Source organism: Podarcis raffonei, chromosome 8, assembly GCF_027172205.1.
Source record: "Podarcis raffonei isolate rPodRaf1 chromosome 8, rPodRaf1.pri, whole genome shotgun sequence".
Classification (NCBI taxonomy): Eukaryota; Metazoa; Chordata; class Lepidosauria; order Squamata; family Lacertidae; genus Podarcis; species Podarcis raffonei.
The window spans coordinates 39,034,939-39,055,952 of record NC_070609.1 but is presented as its reverse complement, the minus strand read 5'-3'; the positions used below and the strand labels follow the sequence as shown (position 1 = coordinate 39,055,952).

The following is a 21,014-nucleotide window of genomic DNA, read 5'->3' as shown; positions in this document are numbered from 1 at the left end:
ACAAGCAGCACAGAAAAGAAGAAGCCTGAGCAACAAGCCTTTGGCCAAACCAGGGATTGTCGCAAACTCTGCCGGCTCTTCTGCTGCATTACCTGGGGAGAGCTGCTCAATGCTCGGAGTAGCTTCAGCAAGGACCTCGGCTCGCCCCTTGGAGATTGCAACCAACTTCTCTTTCTGGGAAGCAGCAAGATTTTCCAGGAAGCGTGCTCTATGAGAGAAGCAAAATGCTACATCATTCAGCACCGGGGACACAATGTTCCATCACCACACAGCAAGCAGGATGAGGCTCATCCCACCCAACAGCTGTCCCCCCAGAGACTGGTAGAGCCAATCTATCAGATGCTGCAACACACAGGAAGTCCAGCACTTGGCACAAATGCTGACACCCATCAGTGGTGGTTCCTCTGAGGCCCAAAGCTCTCTCGGCACCTGTTTAAAGAGGTACAGGCTGAGATCCTCAATAGCAGCAGCAAAGGCAACTGCGCAGACCCTCCTCCAGCCTTCTCTCCCCCAAGCTCCTGCAGTTTTCCTCAACACAGGACTGCTCTAGGACAGCCACACTCTAACTGGTCCAAGGCCCCATCTCATACAGAACCCAGCAGCCTATGGGGTGGGAAAGGGATGTCAAGAAAGCATGGCACCTCAGCCAGCCCCGAATCCTGCTCCCTGCCCTCTCCTGTGGGCACCAGAAGGCCAGTATGGACCAGGACAGTGCAGCAGATGGAAGAGAGAGTGGGTGGGTGGCACACAGCAGCTCAAGCCCCACTCAGCTCTGTAATTCACTGGGGGTCCCTTGGCAAGTCACTGCTTCTTCTCAGCTTCACCTCCTCTGCTAGGTAACCTGGGTTGGCTACTGGGTGATCTTGCCATCAATGCTGCCCTGTACGAGGAAACATGGCAGCTGGGATGGTGGGTCTAGAAGAGACCCAAATGCAGCTTGCTGGATGAGCTGCCTCCAGAGGGCCAGGAAGGGCCTTCCATCAGTGGCAGGGGGCCAAGGCTGCCCAAGAGTATTGGCTTCCATCCACCAGGCACTTTTGAGGCCACTGCAGAGATTCAGGAGGATTCTTTGCCTGAGGAACTCAACAAGGATCAACAAATTCCTGGGCCTAAAACCAAAGAGAGACCTCCAGCACCAGCCTAAGCCTGATGAAACACACATGTTCTCTATACTTACTCAAAGCGCCTCAGAATAGGCTTGTCCCCACATACTGAGGGGCTTTCCTCTTGCCTGGGAGAAAAAGTCAGTTAGTGCCACTGGGCACAGGAACCACACTCTGCATGCCCACAAGCTCTGCCAAGGCTACACCAGCTCCAAAGCAGAGAGGTCCATGCAATCTGGGGGTGAACTCACTCCTCCTGTCCAGCTGAAATCCCACCTCACTTCCCTGCAGCCACTCATTTTGGTGCTCCAAGTCTGGACGAAAGGGCTGCTCACGCATGCACCAAGGTCACAAAGGCCTCAGAAGTCTACTCCTGGAGCCCCAAGCAGATGCCAGCCACACAACCACAAGTGGAAACACTGCATCTGTTCAGAAGCACAACACAGGGCTGTTGCCACACTCTTGACTCTGTAAACTGGTCCAGGATAGTATCCCCTCTTTGCTGGTGCCTCAGCTCAGGTGACCCTTGGCCCTTCACCCTTCAAAGGCAATCCAGCAGGATCCAGACCCAGAAGTCGCTGGAGAAGCACAAAGGCAGAGGAGCCCAAACTGCATGCCAGAAGCCCCAAGCCTGCAAACAGATCCCTCATTCAATAATTCAAAGCTATGAACAGCAGAGGAAAGGAAACCACAGGGCCAAGAGCATCACACACACACAAACACACACACAAGATACATCTGTGGCATCACTTACCAAGCAGGGGCAGTTTCGTGAAGTCTGGAAAAGGAAAGGGAGTTTAAGCAGGAGAGCACGCGAGAGAAGTAGGTGGCAGAAGAAGAAAAAGAAGAAGAGGGGTGGTGGGCTGGGCCAGGAGCAGAAGGAGGTGAGGGCACAATAAGAGGAGAGAAGAAGTGAGAAAAGGGACTCTCCAGGACAGCTTGCTTCAGTGTCCAACTTGTGCAACAAGGATGACTGCCTCTCCCAGCCCAGCAGGCCCTTACCCCCACCCACAGAAAAACCTGCCACCCTCCAATCCGCCTGTGCTCTGAACTCTCCTGCCTTCCTTCGGCACTTGCAGAGGAAGGGGTTCAGCACCATTTACGGGGGGCGGAATCCCCCCTGCACCTCCCCCCCATCTACAGCAGGACTCTCCATCATGTGGGGAGGGTTACAGAAGCCCATCTCAAGAAAGGAGGGGGGCAAGTATTTGATTATAGACTCCATTCACTTTGGGTGAATTGCATCAGAGCCACCAGATTCTTTCAAGCATCACCACAGGCCCCCTCCTCTTCTAAGGCTCCTGCTGCATTTCTCACTGCCACGCTGCACCCCACCCTACCCTGCAGGACATGAAAAAGCCCCTTTGGAAGGGGAGCTGCCTTAGTGGACAGCAAGGGCTGCCACCTCCTCCCCATCCACCATTGCTAACCAGACACCTCCTTGCCACAGCTGCCTCCTCAGAACTGCTGGCCAGGGAAGAAGAGAATGGGGAGAGTCAAGCCCATCTCCCCTAGAGCTTCCGGAGGGCTCCTGAATCTCCCCAGTACGGTCAATATCTTCCCCCACATCTTCTCACCTACTCCCCAGCCCAATATACTAAGCTCAGTGCTTCTGGCAGCTCTGAGCAGGGAGAGATCTTGTGTCCCCTTTGGCCAGAGAGACCTACTTGAAAATGCTCCTCTCGCCCAGGCTGCCACTCTGCTCTTCATCCACAGGAACGGATGGCGTGGAAAGCTGGACGCTGGATGCGCTGCTGTACATGCTCTTGAAGGCAGGCCTAGAAAAGGGAGAGGGGGAAGAGCAGGAGGGGGGCTGTGAGCACACAAGGCTCCAATGGGGGCCCATCAAGACTTTCTAGTCATTCTGAGGCAGCTCCCTGGAACAGGGCCTCCTGGGCCGAGTGAGGGTTTCTGAGGCGGTATCACCACAGGCAGGCAAAGGTGGCCTCTGGAGGACCCACATGCTCCTCTTCCAGCCTCCCTTTGCCTCCTGCCAGCTTCCACCAACTGCCCCACTCTTTGGGCTGGGCCTTTTCAACCTTCTTGGCTCAGCTTCTTTCCCACCAGTTCCAAGCAGAACAAAAGCCACAAGCAGAAACTGCCTTGGCCAACAACCCACCTGTCTTGGCTGCTCTCTCTGTCCAGGCTGGGAGCCTCTGCAGGACTGGGCTGGAAATTCTCTGCAGGTCGAGCCCCTTGGCCTTCCTCCTGGGCCAGGATGTAGCCCAGGGAGCGTCGCTGCCCCTTCCGGCCCTCTTCGCCTTTCCTCCGCTCCTTGCGTGTTCCAGGGGGAGGCTCTTCCACACCATCTTCGTACTTGAGGGCATTCTGCAAGGAAGACAGAAGCTCAGGGGGACCTGGTAGGGCAGGCTGCTAGGTGCTGAGTGTGTAGTGGGGAAGCTGCCTGCTTTTTCTAGAGGCCTCCTCTTTATACCCAGCTCCCTCCCACCAAGAGGGAAGATGCATCACCTCGTAGATAACCAGCTGCTGCTTCAAGTCCAGGTCGGTAGCCTTGTGGGTCATGTGCTGCTGGATGATGCTTTCCATGCCCTGCTGCTCCAAGCAGTCTGTCACATCATAGAAGGAATCCTGGTCAGGGAGGGCAGCCAGAGTCTGCACAACACCAACACAGGGCACCACAGTCAGGGCAGGAAAGGTGCTCAGCCTGGCTCAGCCCAGCTCAGAAGAACAGCCTGACACCTGCTGCTTCCCTCCCCACCTGGGCAATATTCACCTTGTTGATGAGTGTCATGGCGAACACCTGAAGCTCCGTGTCAGCTCCATTCTTCTGTTCCAGGATTGCCACGATGGGAGACCACGGAAAACCACCTGCAAGGCAATGAGTAAGGCATGTGGTTGACCACACAAGCCAAGGAAAAGACCCTCCTTTCTCCTCATCACTGACCTGGCCCAGCAAGGGGCTGTCTGCTGTGGTTCATTGACCGCTCTTCCCTATCTTGAGGCTAATGGGATCAGACCCATCTCTCTCTCTCTCTTCCTTGGGCAGCCGTGTGGCACACTCACCTCTGACCTGCTCTGCTGCTATGACGGCCTGGACAAGCAGCTGGGCATTGGATTCCGTGAACTCCACAAAGACCAGCAGCAGCTTCAGAGCTGTCTTCACCACCAGGCGGTACTAGCAGAGGGACAGCAGAAGTTGCTTAATAGTGGGCCAGGCTACTGGGCTCTACTCATAAGAAAAGCCTTCAGAATCAGGCTAGTGGCCCATCTAGTTAGCATCCTGTTCAATCAAACTCAGCCTGGCCTCCCCTGCGCTGACTGTTAGCCAGAGCTCTCCAGGGTTTCAGGTTGGAGACTTTCCCGTCTTGCCTTGAGATGCCACTGGGGATTGGTTCCTCTGCCACTGAGACCATGACCTTCTCCTGTGGAGGGAGGTGAGAAAAGCTGGATGGAAGGAGCTGGAAACTGGGCCTCAGTCAGGAGGACATCACACAACCCTCTTTTTTCAAAGCCCATCCCACCTCCCTTTCTCGTAACACTGGAATTTGTGCACATCCAACAAAGCTGAATGCGGGAAGATTCAGGACAGATAAAAGAAAGTATTATTCACGCAGGGCATAATTAAACTACAGTGGTACCTTGGGTTACAGACGCTTCAGGTTACAGACTCCATTAACCCAGAAATAGTACCTCGGGTTAAGAACTTTGCTTCAGGATGAGAAGAGAAATCGTGCGGCGGCCCCATTAGCTAAAGTGGTACCTCAGGTTAAGAACAGTTTCAGGTTAAGAACGGACCTCCAGAACGAATCAAGTTCTTAACCAGAGGTACCACTGTACCGAACTCCCTCCCACAGGAGGCAGCGATAGCTACCAGCTTGGATGGCTTTAAAGGAGGAATAGACAAATTTGTGGCCACAATTGCTATGTTCTTCCTCCACTGTCTCTGAATACCAGTTGCTGCTTGTGCACTTCCCATTGGGGCATCTGGTTGGCCATGGTAAAAACAGGATGCTGGACTAAGTGGGCCACTGACCTGATCCAGCTTCGGCTTCAGGGCTCTTCTGATGCTCACAAGGGGATCTTTCCTTCTGTGACAGCCACATACTCACCAAGCTCCCACACAGCGTGTACAGCCACTGCACAGTCTCGTTGTGGTTTATCACCCCCATCATCCCATCCACAAAGAGCACGATCTGGCTGAGAGCTGGAAGGAAGGAGCGAAGAGCACTGTAAGGATGCCAGCTGGCCATGGGCAACTGATGTGCCTTGCTCACTCACTTGCAGTGGAGCTTCCACACAATGCCTGCCACTCAGCAGCAAGTCTCTTCTGCTCCCTCCTCTGGTCCCTCCATCTCAGTCTGACTCTTTGGCTTTCAGGGTGTTGTCTGTCCCCCCACCCCCGCCATGCAGACATCAAATTGGGGAGTAGGACACTAGGTGGTGATGTGAGGAGAGGGCCTTCCCAGTGGCTGCTCCCAGACTTTGAAACTCCCTTCCTACAAAAGCTAGACTGACTCCCTGCCGGCAGGTGAAGACTGTTTTATTCCAACATTGGGAACTGACTGTTCTTTTAAGGAAGGGGCTTTTAATAGTGCTGTGCTGTTTTATACTATCTGTATTTTAAACACATTTGTTTTTGTTTTTATTCTGTAGAATTTGAATTACTTTTTAACTATTCTCTTTTTATGTTTTTAGTTTCTTGTATGTTATGTGTGCCATTTTAATTTGTGTAAGCTGCCTTGAGTCCCAAGTTTAGAAAAAAAGGTGGGATATAAATAAATGCAATAATATTATTACTAATACTACTAGGAGTTGCTACACAGCAGATGGCAGTGCCCAGAGGAGGCAGGTGGGTAGGGCAGGCTAGCTGTCAGGAGTATGGATTGATTTGCACATCTGACATGAATGACTTGGCACAAAAGGCTGCTGAGGACAGGGCAGGCTGTTTCCACCCTGAGGTGCAAGCTGCAAAGTTAGGCTACTTCCAAAAGAGTCCTCTTTGTCAACAGGACCCACAGAGGCTGCCAGGTCTACAAAAGGTCCCTTCCAGTCACAAGCCCCTGAGACTAAGGGCCAAATGAAGCTTTTAAAACCAGCCATGTGGGGGGGGGAGTCTGATACCTTCCCCCAGCTTTCGCTTGCCCCATTCGGGAAAAGAGACACACAGTCACATCTTCCCTACAGCAGGGCAAACAGTACTTGTCCATGAGTGGCATCAGAGGAAATAGCATCACAAGGGGGGTGGGGAGCAGACAGAAAAGGTCTCAGCTCCTTCCCTCCACTGGTGCCATGGTCCTAGGAGAAAAGAGATGATCATGGAGACCAACATCTCCTTTAATTGGGGCCCAAAGCTCTGTCATTAAGAAAAAGTGGCCTCTCAACTTTTAACCTTAATACTTTAACTCTAAAAAAGGAATAAGGTATGTATTATGTATTATGTAGTAAAATTTGTAAAACCAATAAAGATCATTTTAAAAAAAGAAAAAGAAAAGAAAAAGTGGCCTCTCCAAGACGGCTCATGAATTGCAGCTGAAATTTTACACACTGAATTTTGCTGCTTGCACATCCCCAGCTGAGTAGCCGGTGAGATGGAGCTATCACCACATCTGGAAGGCTCAGAAATGGGTCAAAACCATTCAAAAAAACACAAAAAACTTCCTAGTACAGCCAAATCTCCTCACCTAGCCACTATCCCTCAGCAGCAGTCTAAACCTGGCCACTGAAAGTTTGCTCAGGCAAATGCTTAAAAGCAAACAGGAGAAATAAGTCCTGCAAAGCCTGCCTACACCAGCTTTGGGTCTGCTCCCCATACCGGATTAAGCATCAGGGAGGCAGAGAGACAGAGACAAGAGTCACACATAGTCCTCACTGTCAGCATCCCTCAGATCAACATTGTACATGGGCAAATGCAGACCGCAAAAAGGGGAAGCCAAGGCATCTGTCTATTTATTAAATGTATATTCCACCCTTCCTCCCCAAGGAGCCCCAGGTGGCAAACAGCAAGGGAGAAAATAACAAAAAACATATTTAAAACAATTTCAGTACAGATGAAAACTGGGAAAGAGCTCCACTTAAAAGACTCCTCCCAGAGATCTCTAGGGTGCTCTATCCTTTTTCTGGATATTCAGTTGGGAATTGGAGGTGTCAGTTTAATTTCACCGACTTTGACTCTTTGGTGGGAGGTCCCAAATGTTATCCACTCTAGGGGCTCAGATTCTCTCTCTCTCTCTCTCTCTCTCTCTCTCTCTCTCTCTCTCTCTCTCCACTTCCTGCTGGCCTGGTGGTCACTTACCCCTGAGGATATAGTTCTGGTAATTCTGGTCAGCCTCAGCTCCCACTGTGATGAGACACGTCAGCCCTTCTGAATTCACAAACTCAGGCACCAGGTCCTTATCCTCCTGCAGCAGAAATCCAGAGAGAGGAATGTTTGCAATCTGCAGAAAAAGGTCATACCGTGCATGCTCACCCCTCCACTTGCAACCCACAATCTGTCTGAGACAATCTCCTGCTGGAGGAAGGGTGCATGGGAGGAGCCTGCCTGCTTATTGCCTTCTCATATAGGGAACAGGTCTGTGCACAGTCCAGTCTCACAAGAGGAGAGCAGAAGCTGCAAGAGCAAAGAGGAGGGGAAATGAAGAGTCAGCAGCAGAGCCTGGTGGTGTCCACACAGAGCGCTGGGCTGGCTGGCTCAATCCCCCCCCCCAACAAAGCCGCGCCTGCTGGGGGCAGAACAGGGAGGGCCTGGCAGGAGCCTTACCTGGAAAAGCTGCTTCAGTGAGAAGAGGGAGCGCCTCAGTTCAGGGCCCTTTGACCTGTAGAGCTTCTCTGAAGGAAAAACAAAATATTTCTGTCCGTAAGGAACAGGCACTCCTGGGTCCATCTCAGAGCTCCAAAAGCATCAGCAGCAGGAGGAGACCCCTCCTCACCAGCTGCTTTCAGGATGCCTGGAAGTGCTAGCTTGAAAGAATGCAAAAACAACCTAATGATGTGGCACAGCAGTGAAAGTGCCAGACTAAGACTTGGGCAACCAGGGTTCAAGGCCCTGGGTGACCTGGGGCCAGTCCTTTCCATTATTTGAAGAAGCAAAGCCAAGCAAGGCAGAATAAGCACAGTAGCTGCAGCTGACCAGAAACAACTGGCCCACCCAAAGAAGAGAACCCCACAAGCACCTGCTTCCCTTTTAATTTTACAAGTTCAGTCTTTCCCACCCAAAAGCATTTCTCTACTTGAGCACTTTGATGCAATTTATGGGAAGGAAAGGGGCAGCTCCTCTGCCCTCCCCCCCCATGCCTAAAAACGTCCTCCACTGTGCTATAGCACTAAAGGGCTGAGGTTTGGGACTGGCTGCCATCCCTGAACCTGAGCACTGTATATAGCTAGAGGGAGTTTCTAAAAGAACTTTTAAATCTCATAGCATGCACCTTCTTATCTAGAAAGGGTGGATGAATCCTCTCCTACTTTCATACCGGTAACATCAAAGACAAACCAGTGTAAGGAGCTCCACATCAGGCTGCCTTTGTTTTTTGTTTTTTAAATATTTTTTATTAACTGGCCGATCACATCAAATTAAATCACATCACATAAATTCCAAATTACAAAGCCAAATTTTTAAATTTTGTTGGGGGAACCCATACTTCAAGATCCAAAGGGGAATTCAGATAATCTTCTTATTACTGCGTTAATGTCCAAATCAGTCCAGACAAAGTTCATAATTCTATCCAGTCTTATCTTGGTGTTTCCACATCATATCTTGTTCATATAATTTCTATTTTTCCTTTACGATCTCTTCTGTTAGTCTCCTTAAGCCGATAAGCAAAATAATAATCCTGTGTGGATTTCCCATTCCTCCACTAAGTCCAGATGGTTTCCATCTATCTCCTTCGTAGATAGCATCGCTCTTTCCATCATAAATTTGGCATTTGTCGCTCTTAAGTCCCACCGAGAAGTTGATCCACGATATGTAAACAACTCTATTTCTCTCTTTCTCCTCCCAGACCCAAGAGCTCCAACAATGCCTCCCAAAATGGCGACAGCATTTTTAACTGCGTCATTCCAAAACTCTTAGCTTTCCAGCTTCATCTTGAAACATTGCTTTGGTTCGAAAGTTTATCTCCACACAGCCTTAAATCCACAGCTTAAGTCCTTAGTTTCTGACTCATTAGGGGAGGGGATTCTTGTTAAATCACATAAAAAAAAGGAAGGCAGGTTTTTCCCCCCTCCCCCCTCAGTCATTTGTCGTACCATATCTTGACGTATCTTCTCATATTTTATTCTTGTCTTGTTATCAGAGATCTCTTCTGTCAGCTGTCTTTACTCCCCTTTTTCCTTGAAGCATGTGCAATTTATCTCGTCCAAATTGTTTCTTTTGAAGATGCTTGCAACTGGCGGCGCAAATCAGGGACGGCGTCCAGGAGTGCCGGAATCCCACAGGAAGGCTTTGTGCCTAGTGCCCCCACCCCCACAAATTCGGGGGTGGTATAGGGCACAGCAGGCAAGGGCCGTCCCCCCCACAATCCTGGGGGGGTTAAGGAGGCTAATTACCCCCATCATAGCCTCCAAATTACCTCGTGTGGGTCGGAGAGATGTTATTGTCAGCCATCTTCCGATGCGCCACCTAGTGGCCCCCCCATCAGGCTGCCTTTGAAGACTTTCAGAAATTGCAACTGGTGCAGCTGCCAGGATATAGGCTACTCTCTCCTTCATTAGCACCACTGCCACGTGGCTCTCTCTCACACATTTGCTGCCCAAGAGGGCTCCCATGAATCAGCCCAGCAACAGAAGCATCACTTCAGCATCACTTCAGACTGTCAATGCTCCCTCTGAGCCAGAACCTCCCTGGATGTTTAGAAGTAGCCTGCAATTTCTCCCTCTATTTAAGGCCCCCTTTCTGGGCAAGCCCATCTTGGGCCGGGAGTGTCCAGCCATTCAGTCCCTCCTGGCCGTCTGAAGTAGCCTGGCCCAGCCCCAGAGGGAGGCCCTAAGGGGTGCCTCATCACCCCCAGAAACCCCTGAGAACCGTGGGGCTTCCAGGGCTGCTTCTGGCGGATCTGCTTTCTCTTGTCCTTCCTGCAGCCCCCACCTCAACTCATGGGCACTGCACAGGCTTGCAACTCAAGTCAGACCAGACACAGAAGGTAGAGTGGAAAGGGCGAGCAGGAAAGGGCAAAGGGATGTGATTCAGTTGTGTGGGGAGCACAACTGTGGAGAATATTGCGAACCACCCTGAGATCTTTTGATGAAGGGCGGTATATACATCTAATAAATAATAATAAAACAAATAATAACAACAAGGAATAAAGGGCACCACGCAATGCCTATGGTACAGAACACATAATCTGCCTTATATGGAGTCATTAGACCACTTGGTCCCTCTAGCTCAAAAAGTATACAGACACTGAGAGCCAGCCATGGCTCTCAAGGGTTTCATGCAGAGGACATTCCTAACCTCACCTAGAAATGCTGCTAGTGGGGATTGAACCTGGGACCTTCTGCATGCCTAACAGCTGCTCTTCTACCCCTCCCCAGAAAGCAACTGCCCCTGTGGGGCTTCCGTCTTCTGAAGCCAATACTGGCTAAGGTTTGGAGCAGAGAGAATCAGCTCCTCTGGTCAGCCCTCCCTCTCATCAGCCTTCCTGTGGCCTAGGATCTCTTCCCAGGCAGGAGTGGTGCCACTGACAACAGGCAGGAGTTGCCGATGCTCTTCTACCACAAAGCTATGGCCCTTTCCCCACTCAAAGTGGCACTGCCAAAGGTTGCTCCTTCGGCTCTGCCTGCCCCCTCTTCTTTCCAGTGACCCCATTCCAAAACAGAAGAGTAGCTGTGGCCATTCTCCTCAGGCCACCTCTGTGGGCCAGGCGCCAGAGAGCAGCTGTAGCCCAAGTAAGGCCGGCTGGCTCAGAGCTTGCAGTCTTCCTGTTTTCTGCAATACTATATAAATATCTCTTACAGCTTCCTATGCACAGACGGATACCTCTGACAAAAGAGAGAGGGAGGGAGGCCAGGCTGCTCTTTCTTCTCCTCTCTCAGCCCAGAGCCAGAGCATGGGACCTGCACACTATAAACAAGCAAGCGGGGGGGGGGGCTCCTCTTCCTCCCTGGAACAGACCAAAGCTCCATCGAGACATGGATGTGCCATTTGCAACTCCTTCCTCAGGCACCAAGATGTCAAGGTAGCCAATGTCACTGACTAGTCAAAATGAAATTGCAGGTAATGCCTCTCTCCCTTGAGGCATTCTCTCTCAAAGAGAATGGTATAGCAGAGAGGTCACCGGCCCTGCTCCGCTGGTACCATCTGGGACTTCTGCTTCTTCTTGGTGTGACTGCTGAACAGGTGGTAGGGATGTCCTGATCCCCTGCAAGTGGAATGGTAAGGCAGGTGAAGGTGCCCACCTCCACCCCCATTTTGCTGCCCACTCTATCAAGTTGCAGTATTCATAGGAATCACTGCTTGCTCGCAAAGGGATGTGGCTGGTACAGGCAGGCAAGCAAGTGCAGAGACAGACAGGCAGTGGTGAAGGCAGCTGCCTCGGGTGGGGATTGAGGACAGGGTCTTAGCAGGTCCAGGGGGCTGGTTAGGAGGACGAGCACCTTGCTCCTAGCATCTTGCTTTCCAAGTCACTCTCGCTCAAAGCACAGGGGCCTCACCCTGGAGTCTGCAAAGGAGCAAGAGTAGATTTTACTACAGCAGTGGCAGCCTGCGAAGGTGGAGATGAGCAGGAGGCAGAACGGAAGCACCACTTCCTCTATGAATGAAGACAAAACCTCCAACACTTCCTGCCTTGGCAGCCTGGTGCACAAGGGTCTGGCAAGGGAGCACATCTGCATGCCGATGACAGTGCCACTGCTGGGAATGGGCACGTGAGCCAAAGAGCATGTGCACACAGAGGAAAAGAGCCAGACATGGATCAGGCAGACAGGAAGGAAAGAGGGGGACAGCTCAGAAGGTGCAGGAGAGGAAGAGCCACTTGTGCAGCAGTCCCAATTGTCTTCTTGGGAATGTTGTTGCTCAAGAGGTCAGAGAGTCCCATTTCAGCAAAATGACAGCAGCTAAGTTAATGGACTTGGCCACTGCCTCTGGTAGGCTATGAGTCTGTGGCAAAGATATGACACCTCCACCTAACAGCTGCATATTGCAGGTGGAAGGAAGCTTGCAAATGCACCAGGAGATCCCCTCTTATACAACCAACCATGAGCCTACCCACAAGTAAGCATGGTTACGGTAAAGACTCACCCAACAGGCTAGCAGTGAAAAGTATTTTCCCAAACACTAGCTGCATTCAATCTAGCCTTATTCTCACATGCCTTTACACATCATGCCTTCCCCCTTCAAATGGAAGCATGTGGGGCCTGTCAAATTACCAACCCTTGCAAAACTTTCTCATCTTCAAGAACCACAGGTTAAAAAGTTGTATGTAGGTTTCTCTTTCATTTTAAAATGATCTTATTGTGTGCTTTCTGTAAGCTGCCTAAGGAAGCACTGCGTTCACATGGGCTGTTCACTTCCCCTGCCACGACAATGGAAGCAGGAGTTCTAGAAGGAGCATTTTGGCTGCCTGGCTCTGAAGCAGGACGGATTCTTCACAGGTTCCCAGCTCCTGCATTTCAAGGCACACACTGTGTGACAACCTCCGGTGGAATAGCACTGCAGCACTGCCCTTCCCGCACATGTCCAAAATTAAAAGTTTGCCCAACTTGAACTGAATGAGGTTATGGCACTCTGGAGCTGTTGTGGCTTAAAATGAGACCGAAGACAGCCAACTGGGCAATAGGCCTAAATGCAGCAGTGGGAGCCTCCCTGGAATTCCTTGCAAACTTCACTCTGCAGGAGGGCACAATTGTTTCCACACTGAGGAATCATCAGCTGAATGGGGAAGTGGGGGAGCAGGGCAGGCATCTAGGAGAGGGCCAGCCCTACACAAAGAGCTCACAGACCTGGTGCCAGAGTGAGGAGAGGTGTCCCTTCTATTGCCTGGCACCAAGGACAACAGAGGGATGCAGCTGGATATAACCCAAAAGGTTTCATCACGTGTTAAAAATTTGAACAAGTTTTTAAGACCTAAAAAGTGCTTGTTAATAATTGAAGGCAGAAAACCCAGGAGATGTTACCAGGTTGCCCAGAGTGCTTCTTCCAACCCCTGGAAATGAAGGGCCAAACATTCACATGGACAGACATAGCAGCAGAGAGCCAAGTTCGTCCCCAGATGGCACCTGCTTAGTCCTCTTTCCCCATCACTTTTTGGGCAAGGAGGAGCCCACTTTCTGGGCAAGGAGGAGCACCAGGCTATGTTCAGGATCCAGCAACCAAGAAACTAGCCCAGTGCATTGAAGGGGAATTCAGCAGGCCTGTGCAGAGCTTCTCTGAGGCTTGGGGGCAGGAGTCCTATTGGAATAAAGTTATAACCTCAAACCAAAAAGCAGCCAGTCACTGGCACGGCCCCACAGCCAACTTAGCCCTCCAAGGCCCAGGGCAAGTGTAACTGGCAGCCCCACCGCCAAGCAAGGACCTGGGATTTAGACTTGCTTTTCTCCCCAGACTGTCAGCTGCTTTGTAAACTGAAAGAAGCTTCAAAAGCAACTGGTGATATGTAGGGGAGGTGGTCAGCTTTGTGATGGCAACTCAAACACCCCACATAGATGAGAACAGGTTGTTGGATCAGACCAGTGGCCCAACATCCTGTTCTCAAAGAAGAGGCCCACTAGAAGCCTATGGGATGTACATAAGCACGACATGCATGCAGCAAACTTCTCCCCTGTGGCAATTCCCAGAAACTGGTATTAAGAAGTATCCTTTCTCCAACAGTGGAGGTAGAACACAGCCATTGTGGCTAGTGGACATAAAATTGTCTATTTCATAAGCATGAAATTGTCTATTTCTCTTTTAAAATCATCCAAGTTAGTGGCCATCATTATCTCTTGTGGAAGTGAATTCCATCATTTAATCACACACCATGTGAAGAAATACTTAATTACGTCTGTCCTGAATCTTCCAACATTCAGTAAGTCAAGTTTGAGAGCTTGAACGGTACATAGTGATAATGGTGATGTGCCGTATCAGATAATGTTATTTCAGCCAGTGTGATAAAACAGGCAGATTTTAATTAAAAGCCGGGAATCACTTCTTTTCTCACCAATGGAAAACATTTGTCTAGCTGGCTGTGGAGTCCCCTCCCTGTAGGTTTCAAGAAAAGGTGGGGCTGTAAATATTGTACTAGAGTCTATCTTTTCCTGGGCAGAGTTATGTGAGACCAACTGGATTCTTTCTGCCTAAGTAAAAATACCATCAGGGGTATCAATCAGCACCTACAGTCCTACTGCAGGAGAACGCAACCATGCAAACAGAACCCACTCCCCCCAGGGAAAAGACCTGGCACTCAACACTTCTCTGCAGCTTTCTGACCCTATGTAGAGAGACCCTCTAACAGAGAAAGAAAGCAAGGGTTGGATAACAAAGAGGCAAGTGACCCCACAGAAACAGTACATAGAAATATCTGTGGAGGAGCATTCAGATAATGGAGTGCATTGGCCACCACAACAGCAAGCACATTCCCCCCTCGGACACTAGCCTGCCAGGAACAACAAGGTCAAAGAGCAGCCTGTGAACTTTGGCTCCACTTCAGGATAGCGTCTGCCAAACCTTTCCCAGAATGTTTCATGAGTGAAGCAAGAACCCAAGTAGGGTTGTGACTGTAGAACTTTAATTTGCAAAACTATGGCAGGAAAAGCAACAGAAAGCCATGTGTTTTTTTATGATTCCTGCCGGGCCAAGGACTTTTCTCTTTTCTCACACTCCATTATTTGCCTGACTTCCAAGCTACATTCCATGGTTGTGGCCCCTTCAAATGACGCTCTTTAAGGGTACATATTTCCCAAGCAGGCAGCAACAGAGCCCTGGGAACTCAAAGAGCAGGGCTGTTTACCAAGCCGAACCCTTGTTGCCTTCATGGTCTCTTCAGTGTAGATTCAGCATCTTCTGCTAACTCCTTACAACCACCATTATCGTCCGTGTGTGTTGGGACTGCAACCATCCTAGTCAGAAAATACTAACTAGCTACTACTCTAACAATTGCCAGGTTCCTAGAATTCCTTGCTGTATGAAAGATTAAGCAGGAAGGAACCCCCTCCAGTGACTTAGTTAAGCATCACCATTCAAGCCCCTTCCTCCTCTTCTGATGCTTGACTTCTTCTGGCCACACTGGGATAATGAGAGAAGCCACAGGGAAGAAGCCGGTGCTTCAGCACTTCCTCCCACCAGCATCCTCCCTCGCTGTGGTCACCCAACTGCACCTCCCAGATAAACCTCTGGCTCCCCAGGGCTCTGCTCCCACATGCCCTTGGGGCAGTCCTGCTGTCCAGTACATGGAGTCTATTTTGAGTGCAGAGGGAGAGGCCCAGCAGCCGCCCACACAGGCTCCGGAAATACTTGCAACATTTATCAGCTCTGACAAGACTGGATGCAAACCAAGGGAAGCCCGGGAGTGCATGTGCTGAATCATAAGGAAACAGCAGCCAGAACTGAAGCAACAGCAGAGTAGCATGCAGAACAATTGCAGGCAGGAGGCAGAGGGAAGAGGCAGCCGTCTGCTGGCTCAGCTGAGAAGCAAAGCTTCGCTCCCCCTCTGTATGAGTTGTGAACAGTTGATTCCTTCAGTTGGACAAAGGTACCTTAAGGCTGCTAAGTAGGAATGGGGAATCTTTGGCCCTCTGGACATTGTTGAACAACAACTGCTATCACCCTGACCCATGGGATATGAAAGGCCACAGGCTCTAACTGTGCTGCAAAGCAAGGTGTCCCAAGAGCCATATTTCAGGCTTGCAAACTGGCACTGGTAATCTGGGTAAAACCTCAGTTTGGAAGAGTTTCTTGGTTGTTACACACTCAAATTAAAATAGGAAGAGATAATAAGCTTGACTTGTCTATCTTTTGTACCCTGGAGGGAGTAGAAATAATTGGGCAGACTTGGCGGTTCCAGCACTTTTAGCTTTGCTTACTAAGTAAAAATAAAAGCAAACCTACTGGATTGGATCACTCTTGAGGGCAGCAGAAAGTTTTCTAAGGCAAGTTACCCTAATTTGCACAGGAAAAAATTCCAGATAACCCACATCAAGGTATTTTCTCCCCCGCATAGCACTAGAAGAAGCCAAGTTCAGAGTTAGGCAGCGGCGGCAGCAGCAGCAGCAGCAGCAGCTGATCCTGTGTTAGCCCTCCCGTGGTCGTGCCTTGGAAGGCCAATCCCAACAAGTGCTTTCAGAATCTGTGGCCAGCAAGAGCTGAAGGAGCTCCAAGCAATAACAGAGTTGAGACTCACCCAGGATGGCCTGGACTCGGACAGAGAGCTGTGTGCGGAGAAGCAGGATGGGCCGTCTCCCTTTGCTGCAACGACAGGAAAGGAAACAGGACCTAGATCAGCACAGGCTCCCTGAGCCCCAGCCTGCTTCCCACAAACACTTGCCAGCCAGCCACTGGGAACCTCCTCCCCCTCCTCTTCAACACATTTGCTCACCAAACAGCTGAAGAGAGAAGATGCCACTGGCTCAGCAGGGAAGCAAGAGGAATTTGGGGCACTGACCACCTAACCATGCCAACTTCACAAGTGTGGACATTACTAACAACCATATTTTGGGATCTGCTTGACAGGATTGCCTCAGGTGTTAGGGTTAAATGGCAACCTGTGAAGCCAGAAACCTATGGAAAGTGCTGCCCAATACAGGTGGGAAAGAGTAAATATACCCTGCAGCAGAGATATTTTCACCTGATTTCTTCATAGAACCCTTCCAGCTCATCTTTCTGCTCCAGCAGGGAAAGCTCCAGGTCCAGGTAGTGCCCAGAAGGCAAGACTTGCAAGGTGCAGTCCTCCAGCTGCAAAACACAAGCACATCCAATATTAGAGAGGGAGTCTGCCTGCCTGCCTGCCTGCCTGCTCACTTAGGGAATCAACAGGGCAGCAAAGAATGCAAAACGAAAGTGAGGAAACAGTCCTGAGTAGCGAAAGCCAGGTGAGCAGTGGGCAGGTGAGCCAAGCAGGCTGACTAGCACAGGGAACAGGCCCATCCCTACAGGCACCCTGTGCCCCTTCCCCAAGCCCTTCAAGTTTAACAGAAGGACTAATTCAGACTCCCCCCTGCGACTCAAAAGACACAAGGAAGTGATAGTCAACTTCCCATGATTTGGGGGTGGTTAGCACAGAACCCTCCCTGGCTCCAGACATACCCTCAAGTACAAATACTTGCTACCAGAAAAGGTGGCATGCAAGGTTAAGCTGATCAGAAACCCACCCACAGCTTCCTCTTCCACCCTTGTGCTACCCTTCCCTCTGCTCTGAATGCGGGTGAATCGCCACAGGTACAGCTACGGTGGTGGGCTGGATGCCGACCAGGGGCCACTCTGTTCTAAAGCATGCAGAACCAAAGCCATTATGAAATAAAGCCCTAGGCTCTACGTCAGTGGTGTAGTCCCGAGGAAGGAGGATCCCAGGAAGAAGGACCCCAAAGCAGATCCTCCTGGCTCTGCCCTCTGGCTCAGTGCTACAGCCTCCAGCAGCTGGCTTTCCTCAGTGGACGAGCAACAGGAGCCTTGGGGTGAGCAAAGAACTCAGGAAGGGTGAGCTGCAACTCAGAATTCTTGAAATGTGAAGACCACTCAGTGGATAAAAACCCCAGCAGAAGATGGAGGCAATGTCTGAAAATGACCAGCAAAAGAGGGAACTGCCCAAAGAGTGACTGCAGAAAGGAGTTGGGTGTCTCTATTCCACTTTCTGTTTACTGATTTTACTGCTTAAGTGGATTTTAATTGTGTTGTAAGTCACACGGAGAATCCTCTGGCTTGAGGAACTGAGTAGAATAGGTTGAAACTGCATAAAAGATTCCATTTCCAGTGGTAGCTTTGTGTCAATCTGCAGGCAGCATGCCTGTACACTACTAGGATCTCTCATTTCCAGAAACTCTTTGCGGTCAATGTGATGAGGTTAGAGGAGATGCCAAGGTGGTTTGGCCCCCTGCCTGCACCAACTGAATGGACAGCCCAGGTGTTCAGAAAGAGGGACAGGAAAGAAAAGTGGCGTGGTAGGGGCTATTTCTGCTTTAGAAGTAGCAGAGGAAGCTTGCAGGAAAGACACAGAGATCAACCTGAAGAGCAGAGCAAAGCAAGATTGTGAGGATGGTTCTTGGGAGAAATAGCTTCCCCAGGTGACCCAAGTATGCCAGATATGCTGGAAAAACGGGATGTGAGGTGTCAGGCTTGGGAAGGGGAAAATGTTGCTAGCCCAATACTGCAGAGACAGGCAGGCTGCACCAAAAGCCAAGTGCTGTGGGGTTACTCCCCTCCTCCCTACAGTTTGCCTTCACTCCCAAAGGCAGACTCCTCCACTGTCTCCAGAGACAGACGGATGCTAACAAGAAAGCCCAGCAACCAACTTCATCTCAGAGACAGGGAAGATTGAGATCTGCCGCCACACCCCTCCCTTCCTCCCTTTGCAAGACTTGCAGCTGACTCACCCCATCTGAGTCAGACCTCATCACCACAACGGGAAGCTCCCAGCTATTCCCAAAAGCCATCACAAGGGAAATGCCTGATCTGAGGGGAATATTGCCTTTAAGCAAAACCAAAAACCAAAAACAAACTAGCGATACAGCTCTGTTTCCAAATAGTAGGCTTTGCATTGATCAGAACAGGGATAGGAAGCCCCACATCCAACACTCTGAAGGGCTGGCAAACTAGCCAAACTTGGATCGACACATTCATGCAAGGAGAGCTGTGCAATCCAGAGAGGGATTAGGCTGCCCCTCTCACCTGCTGCTCAGCCAGGACAGGCAGGGAGATGCTCCTCTCCCAGTGGAAGGCACAGCAGGTACTGATGCAGGAAGCAGCTCCTCTTGGGAAAAGGGCTGTGATGCAAATCCCCTCCTCACCATCAACTCTTTGGTTGCTCTCCAAGGGCAGGCAATGTAGAGTTAACAAGCCTTGTGAAGAAGAAAGGCTGGCCAAGTCCCAGGCCTGCTGCTGCCCCTCCCTCCTGTGATGAGCTTTGGCAGGAATCCTGCTCAACCTCAAAGAGGGCACAGTATTCTCAGTTCCAAGACTGATTCAGGCCATTCCAGTCCTGCCTGTCCACGTTCTGGACAGCTTCAGTGAAGGACAATGGGCCTGGAAAGGCAGAAAGGCATGTTGCAGGGCTATTCAAAAAGGCAACGGGCTGGCCTGTATCCAAACATGACCCCTTCACTCAAGGATCAGTGCCACAAGTGTCTCTATGAACATCTACATGAAACTGCTTGGGCGGGGGGGGGGGAGTGACCCAGAGGCTTGGACTGAAGTGGCATCAATATGCGGATGACCACCCATACCTGCACACACCTGGCTGTACTTGGGGGTCAGCAACAGAGGCCCTTCTTTGCCCATCCCAAGGAAAGGTAGAATTGGCAGGGATGCGGCAGTGGCCACTCTCCAGTGAGATTCATGGCCAACTGGGCTCCATCAAACAGCGGCACTACGGGCTTTCTAATGAGATCTTAAAACTTCATTATTCTTGCAGGATCTTTCTTGAAGGAAGGCTAAGTGGACAGGACTTTTCAACTGTTGAGCTTGGCTGTGTTTTAGTGGACGTGGGATAGTGGCTTGTTTTATTAATGGTTGTCTCCACGAGCTTTACCTATGACTATATTGTACTGATTTTCTGCCTTTTGTTGGAACGTTCTATATATTGTTATATGTTTAACTTGTATCTCATGATCAATTTTCTCAAAGACAGGATATAAATCTATTTTTAAAATGAGCACATGGAGTGTGCTGCCAGCCTCCCCTAAAGCAGAAGGACCACCTCTTTTGCCCAGGAAGTTGCCAGGCCATGAGCTAGCATGAGAAGCTTTCATCTTTAGGCGCAGTGGTAGGGCATCTGCTTTGCATACAAAAGATCCTGAGTTGCATCTCCAAGGAGAGCAGGAAAGATTCCCTGCCTGAATGCGTAAGAACTGCTGACAGTTAGTGTAGAGTCCACTGTTAGAGACTCAGATATATAATCTAACCGCCAAGTGGCACCTGAAACCTAGGTTGCAGTCACCACAATGGAATGACTAGGGGCTTTTTTGCGGTGAGATATTATTATTATTAATTTCATTTCTATACCGCTTTATACTTTAAAGAAAAAAACATCAGAGCGGTTTACATCACATTAAAACATCAAATAAAACCAATTCAGGCTTCAAGGAAAATATTTCAGTTCCTCCTCCTCTGGCATTTTGCATTCCTAAGTTGCCAACCTGGCATCCAGAGATCTCCATGTGGTTGCAATTGGAGCCATGCCAGTTGCAAAATGTGCCTGGCTAATTTCTAACACTGGGTAGACCAGCGGTTCCCAATTGGTGGTCTTTGGACTTCAGGGGGTCCATTTACATAACAAAAACTTCTATACAGATATCAAAATTTTCAAAAGTAGGGGGTTCATAGCTTGGCTTCTGAAAAACAGAGGGTCTGCAGTACTTAACTGGAACCACTGGTGTGTACAAAACTGAGACAGATGACCCCCCAATGGTCTGCTTCAGGATCAGACAGCTTTTTGCAGTCACCATTTAAAAACTGCTGCAAGATCCATTCCTCCATAGGCTATAGGAGGAAGACAGAAAATAATCCCTGATGGGGATCCTGGCTACTGAGAACTTCCCACTTCGGAATTAGAAGATGTCTAGTGGAGAATTTGGCATTCTACTCATCTCAGGAGCAGGAAGAGACCAGAACTAGAAAGTTCCTAGCTCTCATATTTGTCCAGCAATGTGGCCATCATCTGAGAAAGGCTCACAAGCCAGACCTGTCCAGGCTGACAGAGCTTCCAGAACCCATAACATCTCTTCTCATGGCTACTGTCCCCCAAAACCGATCCTCGCATCAGAGAAGTCAGTCTAGATGCCCACCTTTCTTATCCCGTTCCTTCCCCCTGCACCTTCCACTCTGCACCATGTGAC

At 50.1% G+C, this 21,014-nt stretch overlaps 1 protein-coding gene across 2 annotated transcripts in view; it reads right to left on the bottom strand.

The window, feature by feature from the left end:
- Positions 1 to 21,014, bottom strand: part of FHOD1 (formin homology 2 domain containing 1) — a 34,281-nt gene that overhangs the window by 8,227 nt on the left and 5,040 nt on the right. For both annotated transcript variants that reach the window (XM_053399429.1, XM_053399430.1), the window contains exons 2-12: positions 16,814 to 16,920; positions 16,370 to 16,434; positions 7,822 to 7,889; positions 7,357 to 7,462; positions 5,174 to 5,268; positions 4,128 to 4,239; positions 3,838 to 3,932; positions 3,573 to 3,716; positions 3,223 to 3,431; positions 2,771 to 2,881; positions 93 to 208 (exon numbers count right to left, since the gene is read on the bottom strand). In XM_053399429.1, coding sequence (XP_053255404.1) covers positions 93 to 208; positions 2,771 to 2,881; positions 3,223 to 3,431; positions 3,573 to 3,716; positions 3,838 to 3,932; positions 4,128 to 4,239; positions 5,174 to 5,268; positions 7,357 to 7,462; positions 7,822 to 7,889; positions 16,370 to 16,434; positions 16,814 to 16,920 — 1,228 coding nt within the window. The remainder of the gene's footprint in view (positions 1 to 92; positions 209 to 2,770; positions 2,882 to 3,222; positions 3,432 to 3,572; positions 3,717 to 3,837; positions 3,933 to 4,127; positions 4,240 to 5,173; positions 5,269 to 7,356; positions 7,463 to 7,821; positions 7,890 to 16,369; positions 16,435 to 16,813; positions 16,921 to 21,014) is intronic.